Source organism: Sparus aurata, chromosome 23, assembly GCF_900880675.1.
Source record: "Sparus aurata chromosome 23, fSpaAur1.1, whole genome shotgun sequence".
In the NCBI taxonomy this organism is placed as follows: Eukaryota; Metazoa; Chordata; class Actinopteri; order Spariformes; family Sparidae; genus Sparus; species Sparus aurata.
In genome coordinates this window covers 17,553,759-17,570,740 of record NC_044209.1, presented here as the reverse complement: position 1 = coordinate 17,570,740, position 16,982 = coordinate 17,553,759, and the positions used below count along the sequence as shown (strand labels likewise).

The 16,982-nt window shown below is 39.1% G+C and overlaps 1 protein-coding gene across 2 annotated transcripts in view; it reads right to left on the bottom strand.

The window, feature by feature from the left end:
* Positions 1-13,915, bottom strand: part of abca3b (ATP-binding cassette, sub-family A (ABC1), member 3b) — a 29,313-nt gene extending 15,398 nt beyond the window's left edge. The window contains exons 1-8 of one of the 2 annotated variants that reach the window (XM_030407765.1): positions 13,588-13,915; positions 12,443-12,535; positions 8,519-8,765; positions 5,743-5,870; positions 3,837-4,002; positions 2,807-3,066; positions 2,607-2,723; positions 1,591-1,711 (exon numbers count right to left, since the gene is read on the bottom strand). In XM_030407765.1, the coding sequence (XP_030263625.1) occupies positions 1,591-1,711; positions 2,607-2,723; positions 2,807-3,066; positions 3,837-4,002; positions 5,743-5,870; positions 8,519-8,765; positions 12,443-12,496 (1,093 nt within the window). In that variant the 5' untranslated portion in view covers positions 12,497-12,535; positions 13,588-13,915. Of the gene's footprint in view, positions 1-1,590; positions 1,712-2,606; positions 2,724-2,806; positions 3,067-3,836; positions 4,003-5,742; positions 5,871-8,518; positions 8,766-12,442; positions 12,536-13,587 lie in introns of those variants that run through there. The other variant, XM_030407766.1, reaches the window with a different exon arrangement.
* Positions 13,916-16,982: the final 3,067 nt, after the last annotated feature.

Here is a 16,982-nt window from a genome sequence, read left to right as displayed (position 1 = left end):
CAATTATTCATTAAACAGGCTGAAGGATGACAGAGAAGGCAGGAAGAAGAGAAGAAGGACATGTCAAGATCTGAAGAATGACACCTTCGGTACCTTGCCTCGTTATGTCAAAGCAGAATGGGAAAACTTTCTCGGCAGGTGACAGAATTGGATATAAGAGATGATTAATGGAAAGAGACATTCAACACAAAACAAAGGTTTGTAGGTCTCTTTTCTCTTTAACTCAGGCCCTGTGGACAAAAGGCTTAATAACTAGGGAAGTTAATGATTAATGGTGCATCGATTAATTGCAGTTACAAAGTTAATTAATTAAAAATGCATCAACCAACAATCAGAGATGGGAGATGTGAACAAAGACGTCAAAAGTATCTTGTTAATTCAAATAAATGTAATTTGTAATACAAAAAAGACACAAAGAAATACTATAAAAGCTGATATTTTTACATTTTAGCCATTTAGTGGCCAATTTGTGTTGGATTTTGTTGGGCTGGTTGTTGAACAGCAACAAATGGAAGCTCCCCAATTAAAATAAAGTCATTACTTTGTGTTATCTAGCTTATCATTAACGTTACTTGCTGTTTAATTTATCTGTTCTTTTAACAGATAATGTAGTCTATTCTGATTTTATCTGGAGCAAATAAAAGCAAAAACAAAGTACTAAATATAGAAAGCACTAACGTATAAGAATAACTTCTTTAAATAAAAAAACACAAATGTGCATTAAAACTGTAATATGTGACACAAATTTATATATGTTAAGAAATTCTATTAGAAATATAGATGTAACAATATGAAATAACTGAGAATGGTTTTCTAATAGGAACATATTTTATATATAGTTATGGATCAACTATCAACAGTCGACAGTAATGCCTTAAAATTTGTAACCCTAATGGAAAAACTGTGATGGCAGGTGACAGAGAACATGACATTACTCAGTTTGATATACAAGATGAATAATGGAAATTTGACACAAATGAAAAAAGCCAAATACTACAGCAGGGCTGAGGAAGTGCTTCTGTGCAACTGCTTTGCAACAGAATGCAAGCAACTATGTGGAGGAGCACTTGCAATCTGAGCTGCTTTGTTGGGGAGAGTTGGAAGGACACTGATGCTGATCTGAATGAAAAGAGAGCGAACAAGAGTGCAACAAAGGGAAAAAGAAGAAAAACGTGATAAAGGAGAGATGAGGTTTGAATAGTTTTCTTTATCATCTATGTTGTTCAGGCCAGACAGAGTGAGCACCGAGCTACTCAAAGGACAAAAACACAGTTTCTTAGAGGCCAGAACAGATTTTATGTATCAGTGATTGCATGACGTTAACATTTACACTCTCAGAGTTGATCAATACAACTAGTGTTTTTTTTATAGCTGATGTGCCTTTTATTGCTGCCATTGTGACTTTGAACCAGCTATGAGGAAGAAGCAGTGCAAACAAAACTTTGACCCATATCTAAGAGAACGCACTATGTTTCAAACACTGTCGTCGAAGGAGCACCCGACCACCCGTACAGCACAGCAACTGACAATCACAAAGAGACATGATTATCATTTAGAAAAGAGTGGACTGACACAGAAATACACACACACCTCGTGAGAATAAGGTACTGATCATGAAGCTGAAGTTGATGGTGGCCACGGTGAAGACGAGCAGGAACACAAAGACCAGTGTGGGGTCACTGTAGGTCAGCACTGCTCCGTTAGGGCTCACCTAAAAATGACAGTTCTCAGTTACGACAAGCTGAGGCACATTTATAGCCTCTAAACCAAAAATGAACTTCTTGTTCCGCGCTTAAGTACTGGAGTCACGACTGTTTGTCAGTTACTACACTGTTTAACCAAAAATTCAATGAACTATTAAGAACTCATTATTATAATTAAACTGAAGAGTCATTTTCTATTTGATCATTTTCTCTACGCCAAATTTCTGTTCTTATCTTGGTTTCAGTTGTACCAGATCCACCAACTAAATAAATATAAATATAATAAGATTTATTTATTTACTATTGTTTAAAATCCCCAATTCATTTACATTCACATTTATTTAAACATTTAATTCATTTTTAAATGTATTGTGCCCTTATTTGCACAGTGAAGCAGAAAGTGTAAAAGCGTAAGCAGAAATGTGAAACGAAAAACAGAAATCAAATACTATCAAATACTACTTATGTGTATATATATACTGTCAGATAAGATTTGCAATGGCAAAATAATTCAGATTTTTTTTTTTTAAGAAATAAATACATTTAAAAATTAATAAATTAATAAAATTAAAAATTGAATGTAAAGGTAAATAAATAAGGGAATAAGCACAAAAGGTAAATAAATACAGCTGTTGTACAGTTTTGAATTTGGCAATTTTACACTTGATCCTCTACAGAGAAGTAGAAAGTGTCATGAAAAGAAAATACACAAGTACAGTGCAAGTACCTAAAATTTGAACTTAAGTAGTACTGTGGTAAATGTTGGTTGCATTCCACCGCTGCTCAACACCAGTTGAATAATGACATTGTATAACCGTTGGCTTATCTCAGAAGCTGCTTAAATATGTGGTTAAGGCAATACGTGCTGGAATGTGACTTGAGCAACCACGAACACAAACTCACCTGAATACAGAGGAGCAGTGTGACGAAAAAGACCGACACGGAGAGGAAGAGGAAGAACATGAGGAACCAAGCGCTCCAGTGGAGCCAGTTGCTGAGACCCATCATCCTCATGTACTCCTGAAACACACAAGAAAAATGAGGAGAGTAAGGATCCGGTAGACCTTTTTCATCACAGGTCATAAGGAGAAACAAAAACACACCTTAAGTTTCCTTTCCTTCTCCTGCACCACAGCTCGTACAATGTTGAGCGAGGTGTAGGTAAAGCTGAGCACCAGCAGTAAGGGCAGTTGGTTCTGAATGGCCAGGATGAAGACGTCATATATAAAGGGAGGGTAGGGGAAGCGTGACAGGACCACTCTTGTCTGTCCGAGCAGAGAGGAAGCAGCAGTGCTGTTGTAAGAGCGCATGATGGCTCGGTCCACTGCATGCTGTACGGCCAGGAATCCCTCTCGAAAATAACCTGAAAAGAGAAAATATGTTAATACCGCCATTACATCAGTACTGTTCTGTTAGCAAAGTGACTTGCTCCACGAGGCAAAGTCCTTCTAACTTCTACAGTTAACATTACAACAGGTAAGAGCCCTTGAGGAACCAAAGAAGAGCTGCAGTTGTGAGTTAACATGCATGTGGAGGTTGGAAATCCATATTCATGTGACTCTGAAAGCTTTTCAGTTCCATTATGCTGTGAGGATGTTTTGGAGCAGGCCTCTTTGTCCCCTTATAGTTACACTCAACTCTGGAAGTACATTATGAAAAAAGTATCTGGTCCTGCTGGGGGACAGCAGAACACTCTCTTATCTAATCTCCAATTCATCATAATCACATCATTTAAAGATGAGGTGGCCACTGTGAAGATCAAGTTCAGAGTATCTGATGCCTCCTGACACTTCACAAATGATGTGAGGGCAGGATGCATTCTCATGGTGCAATAAAAGTATATTCACGCCGACTATGCCGAGTATGTGTCAGGCTGTGGTTGCCATGGAAACATGGCTTGTAGAAAGGGTTCTCCATAAATAGTGGAAAATAAGTGCTTTCAGTCAATCATAGTAATCACGTCTGATGGACTAAACGTGAATTTGATTGAATCTTCTAAAAAATTTGACATTTTAAAGAATATTTTTTAACATTTATTTTTGGACGACAGCAGACGGGATGTTTTGGCATGTGAGGGACAGATAAAAACAAAAATACAAAGTAGGTGAAACAGGAAGAGACATCGGTTCTCACCAGGCGTGCCCCCCTCCTTGTCATACTGCTCCCTCGGCCCCGGCAGTTGAAAGAGGGGAAAGAGGCTGAGCGTGTGCCAGTCCAGGTCACTGTTTGGGCTCAGCTCGGATTTTTCTTTGAAGGGGGCGTTGCGTGGGGTGAAGGTGAAACGAAGGTGGTAGCTCACCTAAATTTGAGAGAATAGAATAAGTGAAACTAAACAAAGCCAAAAGAAATGAAGTGGTGTGAATTTCACACATCAGTGTGTCTTTTTCAACTTGGCTTCAAGCACTGCTGCTACCTCCCAGTTTTGCTGGAGAGCGAATAGATCAAATACGCAAAAAATAAGCCTGGACTATGCAGTCAATGAAAGAGACACAGTGTGTTTTAGCAAGTTAAATGCACAATTGCTCGCTTAAGGCAATTCCTATAAAACATTTTGAGTCTCTTCGTGAAGTAAATGATAAGACTGATACACTGACAGAAATGCTGAAATCATTGGTATAACATTTTTAGTTTATTGGAATAGACAAATAAAATTAAAACAAACAATCAAACAGGATAGCAACCACAGTTTGTCTGCAAGCTGTCTGTGTACAAATCCAATTTAGCTTATTTGAGGATACAACAAAGGACTAATGCCATGATTGATGCAGCAGAAGGCTACAGACTTTGGCAACTCATTTTCTTTGGCTGAACTCTTGCTTTAAAGTTTGTGACACGAGTAACAAGTCACACTCCTTTGTTGTAAGAATACATGTGACAAAAAGATTGAGAACAACAGGCGCTGTTGCTTCGTTTCATCGCCTTTTGTTTCCTCGTGTTTATGGTTTTATTCATCTGGCAGAAAGGAGAACCTTCTACAAGGACATTAACATTGTATTGAACTGATCTGAAAGAGGAATGTGGAGACAGGCACATGATTAAACGACATCTCTCTCTCTCCACAAGGTTTTGAGCTGTCTAAAGCCTTTGAACACACCGCAAGACTTTCAAAATCGTCAGATCGCTTTGCTTTTTACACTGCACAACTTTCTGCCACAAACTTGAGAAGGTACGTGGGAATCACGCAGTCAGGCAGTCTAGGTTGTTGTCCGGCGATTTGCAGCGAAAACACAGAAAAGTCAAAGAAATGGATACGTGTGACAGAGCGGATTAGCAGGATGTGCGAAAACCAAGGATTATTTTTGTTTGTGCTGCAGTTCAACAAGTATGACACGGTTTCAGGTACTGAACTCCCGTGTGTCTGTATTCTGCAATCATAAGCTATTATTATGCCCACCTCATACGACTAGGTGCATGATAAGCTCTGATCCGAGCTCCCTGACCCATCTACACCACACTATATATTTAGCCTGTGTGATATATCCAGCAAACGTCGGCGACATGCCGCCGAGCTATCCTCGAGGTTCTGGATCACATCTTTTAACAGTTCACACATTTCACCGGAGCACTCGCTTATCTGCCTCCGATCTGGAGCTTATTGTCGGCAATCTCCAAAAAGCATCAGCAACAGCAAGATCAGGGCTAAAAATCCTGTAGTGTGAACTTGACAAAAAGTGTTGAAGCCTCCTGATTCTGTCATACAACAAACCTGTGTGTTCACCTGTCCTCTGTCAGGTTTTTCCTGATAAGAGGTGTTGCTTCATCACTACTCGCAGTCAACTTTGCATTTAGTCAAAAAACAGGTTTTCAGTTAGCAGAAAGTGCCTGAACCAGTGTTACTGTTAACATAATGTAAATGCTACACGAATCAGTGTTTCAGCATACTAATAACAGCTTAATCATGTTGTGTCTCGTCTCTGCAGCATCCCTAAGACAATTATCAGCGCACCAAACAATGCACTGCAGTGGCAACCACTCGACAGGTGCATTTATCAATCATCTTCCTGCCCCTGTGTGTGACAGTGTGTGTGCAGCATTTTACCTTTATGGGCAGAGGTTCATCGTCATGGGTGAAAGGGTGCTCAAACACCACAGCAGCCAGCACCTTTCCTGATGCAGGGTCATTTCTCACAAAGTCCTCAAAGTGCTCCTCTGACTCAAAACCACGCACTGGGAAAGAGACAAACACGCACACACAGATAGAAAGATCATTACATTCGTTATGGCGTGGTATTCATCTCACGTACGCCTGTTTTCATGCCTGTCTCATTGTCCGACCTTGGTGCTCGCTACTGTCGCTGACAGGCAGGAAGTTGGTTGAGACGCTGTTGGCATACTGAATTGTGCGGCAAATATCATCAATAAATATTCGAGCCTGTTGAATACGCCTACATACATGCTTTTTGGAGACAGATGCTAAAAAACACAAAGAGCAAAGAGCTAGCTGAAACACAAAAGAAGCAATAACACCAACAATACCGTGGAAACAGCTTGAAAAACCCACGCAGTCCAAATGAAATGAAAAACAGACAACAGGATGATGAAAGACGAAAGAGATTTGGTTTTCTTTTTACTTCTTTCTTTGACTGGATTTCTCAATTACACTTTTGCTCCCCTAATCAAGCACACATGAAGGTATTCTGAGTCTGGCAAAGGACATCAGTGTTACACATCAGTCCAAGGGTCAAATCTGGGTCAGTCTCATAAAACAAACACTTAAATGACACACGGAGGGAACAGAGGGAAGTGGGTCAAGGGCAACCAGGAGCCAAACAAACAGGTTCAGACATGCATTCGACATATTAGTCTTCACTTCAGCTGCCTTTTTTTAAATATTACTGAAGTAATTAGTGGTTAAACAGAGAAATTCCCAACCAGAGATTCTTGTTTTCAGAGGTTACATAAACATATTGAGGAGTGGCTCCACTAGTTTAAAAAAAGAGAAAAAAGAAATTATGATTTGCTCAAAGTCATATATAAACATATTTGTGTTTAGGAAAATAATATATATACAAATAGATATAAAAGCTAAAATTATAAGCCAACGTTATGGATACATGATAAGCTTCAAACAATGAAAATTGAAATAATCAATAATAATGGTAATGGATCCAAAGATAGCTAAAAATTAATAATAAATGGTAAAAGTTTTCATCTACAAGAAACAACAAATCAACGTAAAATTCTGCCACGTACCACAGCTTCAGATGTAATCATTGATTAGTTTGATGGTATATTTATGTCCAATTCGGAAAACAGCTGGTTAATAACAATGTAATGTGAGGTCATACAGATGCAGTTATTTTCTGACTTTCCCATTGAGCTCCAATGAACAGCGAAGAGAAAGTCATCACATTTAACAACAAAAAAAATGTTTGAAATATTAGAGGGCTTTTTAACTGCTGTCAACTTGACCAGAGGCTGAACACTGAGGTCACCTTTTTGGTGGTCTTCTGTGTTCATGACATATTAAAATTCCGCCTTGATCATTCCCCTCCACCTTATCCTTCTGAACGCTGAGCCCAACTAAATTATTCATTCATGGCTGAGTTGGGATCTCACCCGGTTGTATACAGCACAACCTGCAGTAACACAGATCTGTCTACCTGCTTCTGCTTCTCTACCTTCAGCCTCGCTCTGCTGCTATCTGTCCATCTTGCTGATTGTCTCTCACGAACAAATACTGCATGTAAACAGGCTGTTTGTGCACCTGTCAGTCAGACTGTTTGTTTAACTGAATAGCTGTTCACACAGAGGAGTGTGTGTGTGTGTGTGTGTGTGTGTGTGTGGATTTAAAAGAGATGGACTGTAGTCTAAACTCCCAGCTGACACGAGTATAGGGCGCGGTCTGTTTGCCCTCTTGAGGGCCGTATCTAGAGAAACCAGTATTCCCAGCTCTGTCCTGAATTACAATCCTTGTCAAGGCTGTGGTATTTGTGCCACTGGTTGTAGTGGTGGCACTTACAGCTCAAACTGGGGATGTAAATATGTGGCTGTGCTGAAATCAAAATCAAAATTTTCAAAAACAACAATTCAATATTATAAAAGTTTTAATGGAGCATCAATACCACTCCCGTATTGCCCTGATAAATCTAAGTCTACATCCATCAGCCTGTTTGCTTAACTCAGGAATTACAGTCTACATTAGAGTTTTTAAATAGATTAAAGTAACAAGATACAGCATGTTAACTGAGGAGATTTAGATGTGCTTGGGCCTTCTTTTCTTTGACAGAGCTAGGCTAGCTGCTTCCCCCTGTTTCAGTCCTTACGCTAACCAAAGCTAAGCTAAGCTGCTGGGTGTAGCCTTATACTTACCAGAACAAGTATGAGATAGGAATGAATCTTTTCACATAGTTCTCTACAATAAGTATTTCCCAAAATGTCCAAATGTTCTAAGACAAATAGGCTGCTAGATGGCTAGGATAACTAGAGTGGCACTCAGTAGACCGCATACCTCTGCCAAAACCCAACAGTCCCCTTTCGTACTCACTCATAGATACCAGCCATCTCAATACGTCTGATTTTTCTAACCAAGATCCATAGATTATACTTATCATTGCCTGAGAATGACCCAAAATGTGGGAAAAACCCACTTTTAAAGAACTTGAGTAACAATCGTCTTTATCCTAATCCGCATTTAACATTAATAGAGTCTTGTCTGGGCTGAGACCCATCCTCAATCCATGTTTCACGAAAATCCATTCAGTAGTTTTTGTGTAAATCCTCAGACAAACCAACAAACCAACAGGCCAACAAACAAATGGAACACGGGTGAAAACATAACCTCCTTTTTCTGTGTTGTATCGACTATGACCTACCTGAGGAGAGGGACAGGCTGCCACGCACATCCTCTGCCACCTGACGCACCACACTGTAGTTACCGGGCACATAAGCCAGCTGTAAGCTTTGAAGAAACCTCTTGGGAAGTCCGTCAACAGCATAGCTCTCATAGACCGTGGCATTCGGGTAGTCCTTAAAAGGCACCTTCTGACGTAGCACAATGAGGATGCCGGAGAAGAGCAGAGGCAGGAGTATCTCTACCAGAGTCACCAGGATTTGACGTTTCTGGAGAGCAAGAAGGGACATAATCGTTCATTGATGATAGATATTTAAAAAAAAAAAGAGTTAAAGAGAATCGGAGAAATGAAAGGTCTGAGAGAATATAAGGCTTGTAAGAAGACTGAACTATGCTACATTTGACAGATTATTCATGACTTTTAGTAAACATCCATTAAAATTAATAAATGCCTGCATATTTCAGCCACAGGTGAGCCTGGTAGAATGAATACCCTTTTATCTCCTCAGACACCTGAACTGAGAGCACTGCGGCGTACAAAAGAAAACATGACCCCATTTCAAAACATTAACGACAAATTATTTTTAGTCAAGATGTGGTGTGGGCATCAATTTATTCCTTTCACACCAGTCAGATTTGGAACTAAAGGATTTCACAGACAGTTGGAAAATAACATAATTTATATGACGGCCTCCTACGGTTGAGTGATTGGAGTACAAAGTGACTTGGACAGTTTCAGGACATTACAATCTCAGAGGGGTGCCAATATCAGACCTTCGCCTCTTCACCACTCAATCAAAACGATCACTTCAAGAGGAATAAAGACAACTTAAGAAAATACATCTTCTATGTTTTTCCATGTTTATAAATTGTGTTTGAGTGCATATATATAAATGTATTTAAACCAAGTGTTTTGTGTCAGGCTGCATAATAAACCTGAATCCTTTTTGAGTCACCTTATGGCTTGGCCAATGTTGTTTACTTTCATCAGATATTATGTGAAACGAATAACAGATGTTGAAAACATGTCTACACTCAGCAAAGTAAGGAATCAAATGTTTTATTGTGCTGGTATTGAAACACCAAATTCCTAGTGCTGTGTAATTCAATACCAGACTTAAGTCTATACATTTGGTTTTATAAAATCAGACAAATGTGATACCATTTGTTGAGCAGAGATCATAGATTCTGCTTTCAATCACAAATCATAGCAACACCCACTGCTTAAATGTCATACTGTGCTTTTTGGGTTTTTGCCTTTCCTTTATTGTGTTGTGAATTTCTGTCATTTTCCTGCATGTTGAAGGTCTGCAAAGTGAAAAAGCCGAAAGTCCATGCCAAAGGGAGTGACTCTCCCCCACAGAAAATCCTGCACCTGAAGCAGGTAATTTTAGATCACACTACCTTGCTCAACATGACCTGCCCTACTCTACCTCTGATTGGCTCGATCCTGCGCATTAATTAATGTGCATGTACAATGCGATTTCTCACTATATAGCTAAAACGGAGCATTCAAGACGCAGTGTGAAAAGGGATGCTGCAGCAAAGCACCATATGAGAAAAAAAAAGTTTTCTTTAAAAGTTAAAGTATGTAAGAATATTCTACTAAAACCCCCAAATAAAAGTATGATCCTGAAAATTAGCATATGACCTCTTTAATAATAAAAAAAGAACTTAAATGTTTTTTTTTTTACTTTTGTCAAGCATGTACGCATTTAACTGAAACCACTGTAACGTCTACAATGAGTTCCTTTCAGCCGTATGATCGGTGTCAGTAACCAGGACAGTCGAGGCAGCCATTGTGCCTCTAATGTCAGTGGAGCAAAGGCCAAACAGGAAGTGGTGCACCAGCGACTCAATACATCACTTGAAGCACACTGGAGTAAATTGTCTCAAGCACTATTAGTGAAAACATGTGTTACCACCTACACATCATGAACCATGTCAATGTCAATGATTGCTTTAATAAAGGAAATACAGAAGGTAAGCTAAATAGATTTCAAATGTATTTTGGATGATTTTTTTTTTTTAAAGGGCTCATGTGTGGGGCTTACAACATTCACAATGTGGTCCTTTTGCTCTTGTTAGACCAAATGCTGATTTAGCTCAGTGATTACATTCATTAATATAGCAAACGATTTCCAAAGAACTGAAATTTCATACGTTTGTAACTTTATATTACGTTAATTAAGGATAAGTTCGCCAAAAAATGCTAATTCAGCTATTATCTACTCATCCTGATGCTAACAGAAAGTCGTGGGAAAGTTTCGTAGTCCACAAAACATTTCTGAAGCTTCACAGCAAAACAGCGTTACAACATTCTAGTGATCCACTGAGGCGGATGGTGGACAAATCCAAGTCTTTGAAAGCCCACATATCCGAAACTGATTTGAAAATATGTTATTTACACCCATGACGTGCAGTCAAGCTCTTGCACCAACTTCAGATGGGGTGTGTAATAACGCTACTAGAGTAACGTCTTTTCAAATCCATTTAGGATCAAGGAGCATCCAGAGACTTAAGTAGTTCCATACAGCTTGTTTGGTGTAAGCTATGTATTCTTTCAGTTGTTTTTGTTTTTTTTAATTTCAACACAAATCCTCATCTTCTTCAGTCATTCTGGAGAATGCCCAAGAAATGACTTCAAAACTTTAACAGACTTTCCATCAACACAGGACTGATGAGATAATGACAGAATTTTTCATTTTCGGGGCAACTTATCCTTCAAGTCTCTAACTGGGTCAGCTGCTCCCACACCATAGGACTTAAAACAGGATGTCCCATAAATACAAGGTTGAATTATGTGTGGACACTGTAATTCAGCCCTTTCATACATGAAAGGTTAAATTAAAATGCCCATACTTTGCTCCAGAAGGATAAATGTTGTAATTTTAAGTGATCAACATGCAGCCCGAGTCTGTTTTCTGCAGCCAGGATGGAGAAGCAAATCGACAATGCTCAGTATTTCTTCCTGTCTGCTCCTAATGGAGTCTCTGTGGTCTCCAGACAACCACCACTTGAGTAGCAGCGAGTTGATAAAGAATGCTGGAGCAACAACCTCACAGCGAGCATGCTATATAGCAGATAGCCAATTCCATATTTGAATAGTTGTGCAACCATCAACTGATATTAATGTTCAAAGTTGTGCAACCTGCCATTCAGAGCAACACACTGGCACTGTTTAGCTTAAAAATTCTTTCTTATCTTCTATAAACTGAAGACAGACCCTGAATTTGAGAAGAACTACACAAAAGCACAAACCTCAAGTGAACTGCAACTGTGAGGTGCCTTTGTCTGCCTTGGGAATCTGGCTTGTGATAAGGTGTGTGTAACCTGACAAACATGTTTACCAACAATTGAAAAAGAAAAAAAATACTCATAACTTTTCATCCCCATTATGTTGCCTTATTCTTAAAATGTGATTTATTTACCTGCTCTCTATCTTACTTTTTTTGTTAATGTTTCATTCAATTACTTGCAGCGACATACTTCAAGTGACTGATGTCATTAAAAAATAAAAGTAGATGTCTGCGTAGATATGGGAGTCTGATTATAATCATTCCTGTCTTATGATCTATGTCACAACAACAAGAAAATTAAGCAACATCTTAAAGCAATTCCCCCAGAAGATAGCCTTTTAAGGCTGGAAAAGCATGTGACAGCTACCAGTTGGTTGACCTAGCAAGCGCCTGTGTGACACAACAACAGTGCAGGCATGCTGTATATTATTGGGGTCAACCAGTTGCCTGGTAGCTGGGTTAGATCTCAAGTTTTGAGAAACAAATTGTTAGTCAGTTTACTGTATTTATGATGCCCCTTAAGGTGTATAACTCAACAAATACTGTCATACAGGCCTCTGTTATGTAAATCCAGCTACCACTGACAATTCACAGTTAAAAACAGTGTCAGCCCTGAGGAAAGACACATACATGATTTGTGAACTCACCTGCTGAAGATAGTTTTTCCACACCAGTAGTCCAAACTGTCGTGCGATAGCCATTTTTAAACAGAACACAGTCCAGTCAGCCTTCTACAGTGGCTGGAAACAGAAAAATAATGGCATATTTTAGTTTCAGCCCAGAGTTAAAAGTACAATGTGCTCTTTTTGAAAAGGTTTCTTGAAGCTGTGTTTTTCTGAAAACCCTTTCGACCAACAGTGAATATAGGTAGTGCTATAAAAAGGTGTCTGATCTCAGTTTTTATTCAAGAAAAAAACTCTAGAAACCAAAAAAAGAGAAGTGAAATTGAGCAATGTGCAGTCACAATTAGCATGATGTTTGGCATCATCACAAGATAGAGATTGTGAAACAAGATGAAATTGTATTACTATCAAAACGAAAGGTGGTGGTTATCTGCTTGGAACTTAGTTCCGATGGGAAACTAAAACCACAGGCAAATGACTAAAAGATTTAAAATAAAACAAAACAGTGGCTAACATCCATTGGACTATTAGATGGTGACAGACAGAGACATCTTCATGCCTGATTTAACAGCCCATGCCAACAGGATATGAACTTGTACTAATACTGACAGTCACATTTGCTGTTATAGACAAATAACTAGTTCTACAGCAGCCAGCTCTGCCTCATTAGATTTCAATTTCACAGCACACGAGTTCATAAATGTAATAAAGTGGTCATACTGGTACTGTCCGGATTCACACTAGTGCCATTCTTCTCTGAGTAGCTACATCCCTTTCATGATACATCAGGGGTCAGTGAATGTCTTATCCGTCTAATTGGATTCAGAAGATCATGTGCAACATGATTACAGCGACCATTTCTCTTCCAGTATCTTGTAGGAAACAATAAACAAGCCATTGGAGATGTGATCCTTTTCCATAAAAACAAAAAACCAGCCCTGCTCCTCTCTGATTGGTCCAGAGCAGCCTTCTGAGCCTCCTGATTGGACAGTCCACCTGCTCGTCAATCCCTAAGGATTCTGATGAATGCTAATGATGGAGCTGAGGCACAAAGCTAGGTATTTCTTTAACACAGTGTGCTGACTCACCGGCAATATGAAACTTGACAAACTATTAATCATTACATGTTCGATTCAGACGTGTTTCGCGACATTTTTATGGCAAATTACCTCAAACAAAAGCGAGTTTCGGCATGTGAACTTCACGAGCTGTGGTCCCTCTTCCTGGTGGAGGTGAAAACAATTCCTCCTTTTTCCTCTCAGACCGACAACAAAACCATCGCGGCAGGGCTTCTCCCTCCTTTACCGACACTGTCGAGGCTCGGCTAGCATTAATGAAGCTACGGACGTCTGCAGCGCCGGTCCAGGTTTTTCCCCCTTCAGTTTGCTGCCTTCTAGCGAGGCGATGACATTGCACCAGCGGCTTGATAAGCCCGTGAATTCATCGCAGCAGCGACAACCGTCAACAAAACACCTCACGTGACTTCAGTGGAGCAGAGTGTCACGTGATCCCTTCAGCTGGGCTTGTAGGGATATGTACCCGAGAAAAAAACATAAATAATAATCTGCAATGGCTATTTATGTATTATATTATGTTGCTCTCAAGAATATTTAGCTTTGTTTTTCATTTTTTTCAATAATTAAACAATAAGACTGGTTGTGATGAGCTCATGAATTCAACTTTTTAATCTCCAAGTTCAATCAAATCTTTACTAAATACAGTATGTCTCAGATAAGAAAAATAAAAAAAGTTAAAATAAAAGTTAAAAAAACAGCAGAAATATATGTATATATATATATATATATATATATATATATATATATATATATATATATATATATATATATATATATATACATACTTAAAGCTGCACTATATAGTTTTGGAGAAGAAATTTTAATCAGAAGTGAAATCACTGACTTTACTTTTGCGCCTAAACAAAGTCAATTAGCAAACTTTGTTGTCATGACTGAATAAATAAACTGCCAGACAATACAGGAGACACGAGTTCACCTGAAAGAGTCGGGTCGCCCAGTCATGATGCAGGACAAAGACGTGAGACGAGTGGTTTCAGTGCAGTCGGGGGAAGCTTGTTTTCACACAGGATGGTCTTTAAAGACACTTTTGTTTTGACAGCTGGACCAGGACTTCAGGTTTTCAAGCTCATTATATTACATAACGTTAATTAGAGTCTTCATATAACTTTAATTGCACAGTCATAACATGTATTTTTATGTATTAAAGGTGCACTAAGTTGTTTGGGCAATACATTTTAATAAGAAGAGAGGAATCTTTTGGCGGACCCTGCCACCTTTCTAGCTTTAAACAGTGTTCCGGGGATCTTATTTTCCTCTGAGGACAGATTTATCCATTTAAGTGTTTTTAAAGGGGCACTATGTAGTTTTGGAGAAGACATTCAAACTAAAAATTAAAAGAATTTTAATATTTACCCTAACAACAAGGTAATAATATAAACTCTTTTTTTCCATAACTGAATAAATAAGATGCTATCAGAGGAATGTGAGGTCCCCAGAACACTGATAACTTTTTTTGAAGATTTAACAGATTTTATAATGAAATTTCCCATTTTATTTCTTACATTTTCTGAAATTGTCTGCTTAATTATGTGCACCTATTTGCATACATTTACAAAAGAAAAATTTGACCAATGGACAAAGTTAAAGGTTTTTACAGGGGGGATTTTGGATATCGCTTTTAAGAACTTTGTAAATCAGAAAATACTGTCAAAGGCCGTGAAAAAATTTGTGCTGTTTTTATGAATAAATTGTTATATTTTTCAGTATTGTAATGATATATGAACAAACCCCCTATGTTAAACCTTAAGAATAGACAAGTTTTGATTTTTCATGTGTAGGTGTGAGAATTATGCCAATTTTTTTGACATTTCTTTCCACTAGTCTGAAAAAAAGACATGTTATAGAAGCAAAATGGTCAAATATCTAAAAAGTCAAAATTACATAACCTAACCCTAACCCTAACCCTAACTTGTAATGGGCCCCTGCACTGTTCAGAGTATTCCAATTGGGCGGATACTGACACGATGGCACCTCCGGCACTGTCACAACTCACTTAGCAAGTGGCTTTTTCCAAAAAGGCTTTACTCTCATTCAAACACAATCCTAAATTTTCTAATACTTCAACAGTGAGTACACACTTTGCACGTCATCACTCGAAATTCCCTGCTGGGTTTTTCGCTTTTGGGGCATCGCGGGCCGGCATACTGGCCCACGTTCCCTTGATTCAGACAACAGGTGGAAATGTCTGTCATGATGTCTGAGGGGCTCTTCCTGCTCCCTTTGGGATGACAGGCAGTGGTCTCCAGCATTGTTCAGAGTATTCCATTTGTGCCATATCCTGCCAAGATGACACCTCCAGCACTGTCTTGCTTACTGTCTACAATGCTGTTTTTGCCTTTGATTTTTCTGTGATTTCTTGCTGTGTTTTTGCCAGTCTTCTCGGTCTTACATATGGCCACACCAGTTGGTTATCCTGTCCTTAACCTCTCCCCTTCTGCATGCCTAACCCCAACCCCTCTGTCCTTTTTTGGCCTGACGCTGGACACGCCGTTGTCTGCATTTTATATAGATATATAGATATGTTTATGGAGCTCTTTTTTTAACCACTGGACACTAGTGTGTTCTTGGATTTGTCCTGCCACTGCGCATGAGGGTTTGTTTAATGCAGTGGTGTCAAACTGATCCAGTAAAGGGCCGTGTGGCTGCAGGTTTTCATTCCAACCAAGCAAGAACACACCTGATCCAAATCAGGTGTGTTTCATTCCAACCAAGCAAGAACACACCTGACCCAAATCAGGTGTGTTTCATTCCAACCAAGCAAGAACACACCTGATTTGGATCAGGTGTGTTCTTGCACTGGTTTAATGCATTCCCCCTCTCAACCTACTCTCCCTCTATCTGTTATCCTCTCCTCTATCATGGTTCATGCTAGCAAGTGGGAGGTGGGATGGGGACTAACATGCGGCGGCCCGCGCCTTGCCTCTGTCTCTCTACTCCAAACTATGTTGTCGTTGGTCAGCATAGGGAGAGACTCTGAGTACTTTACTACTCCAACTAACCCTGAATGAAACGTGTTTATCACCTGTGGCATCTTACCATAAAGTTATACTCTATATTGCAATTTCAGTAAGATGGGGCATCTTTCAAGAGTGAGATTTAAACAAGAATGGTCAAAATCCATTCAGCCAGGAACAGAACCAGACTTGAAGTTAGTCCCTTTTAGATTCATAATGGCTTTTTAATGGCTGGACACTACCATTTCCATAATACAACTCATTAGTGTCTATTAATTAGACCCTCCAAGCTTGGTGAACTACCTCTTTTCTATTTTCTATTCACTCAGACTCTAGAACGGTTCTTCCAGTGCTGCAGAAACACAGCATTTCCCGCTGGCTATTAAAAGTTGAATTTGCCTAAAAGGACAGCTCTCTTCATAAACAAATATTGAAGAAACCAAAAACTCAGCACATAACTGAAACATTTCATAACTAAAATAATGTAGACACTCCTCCTGGTGGGAGTTCTTT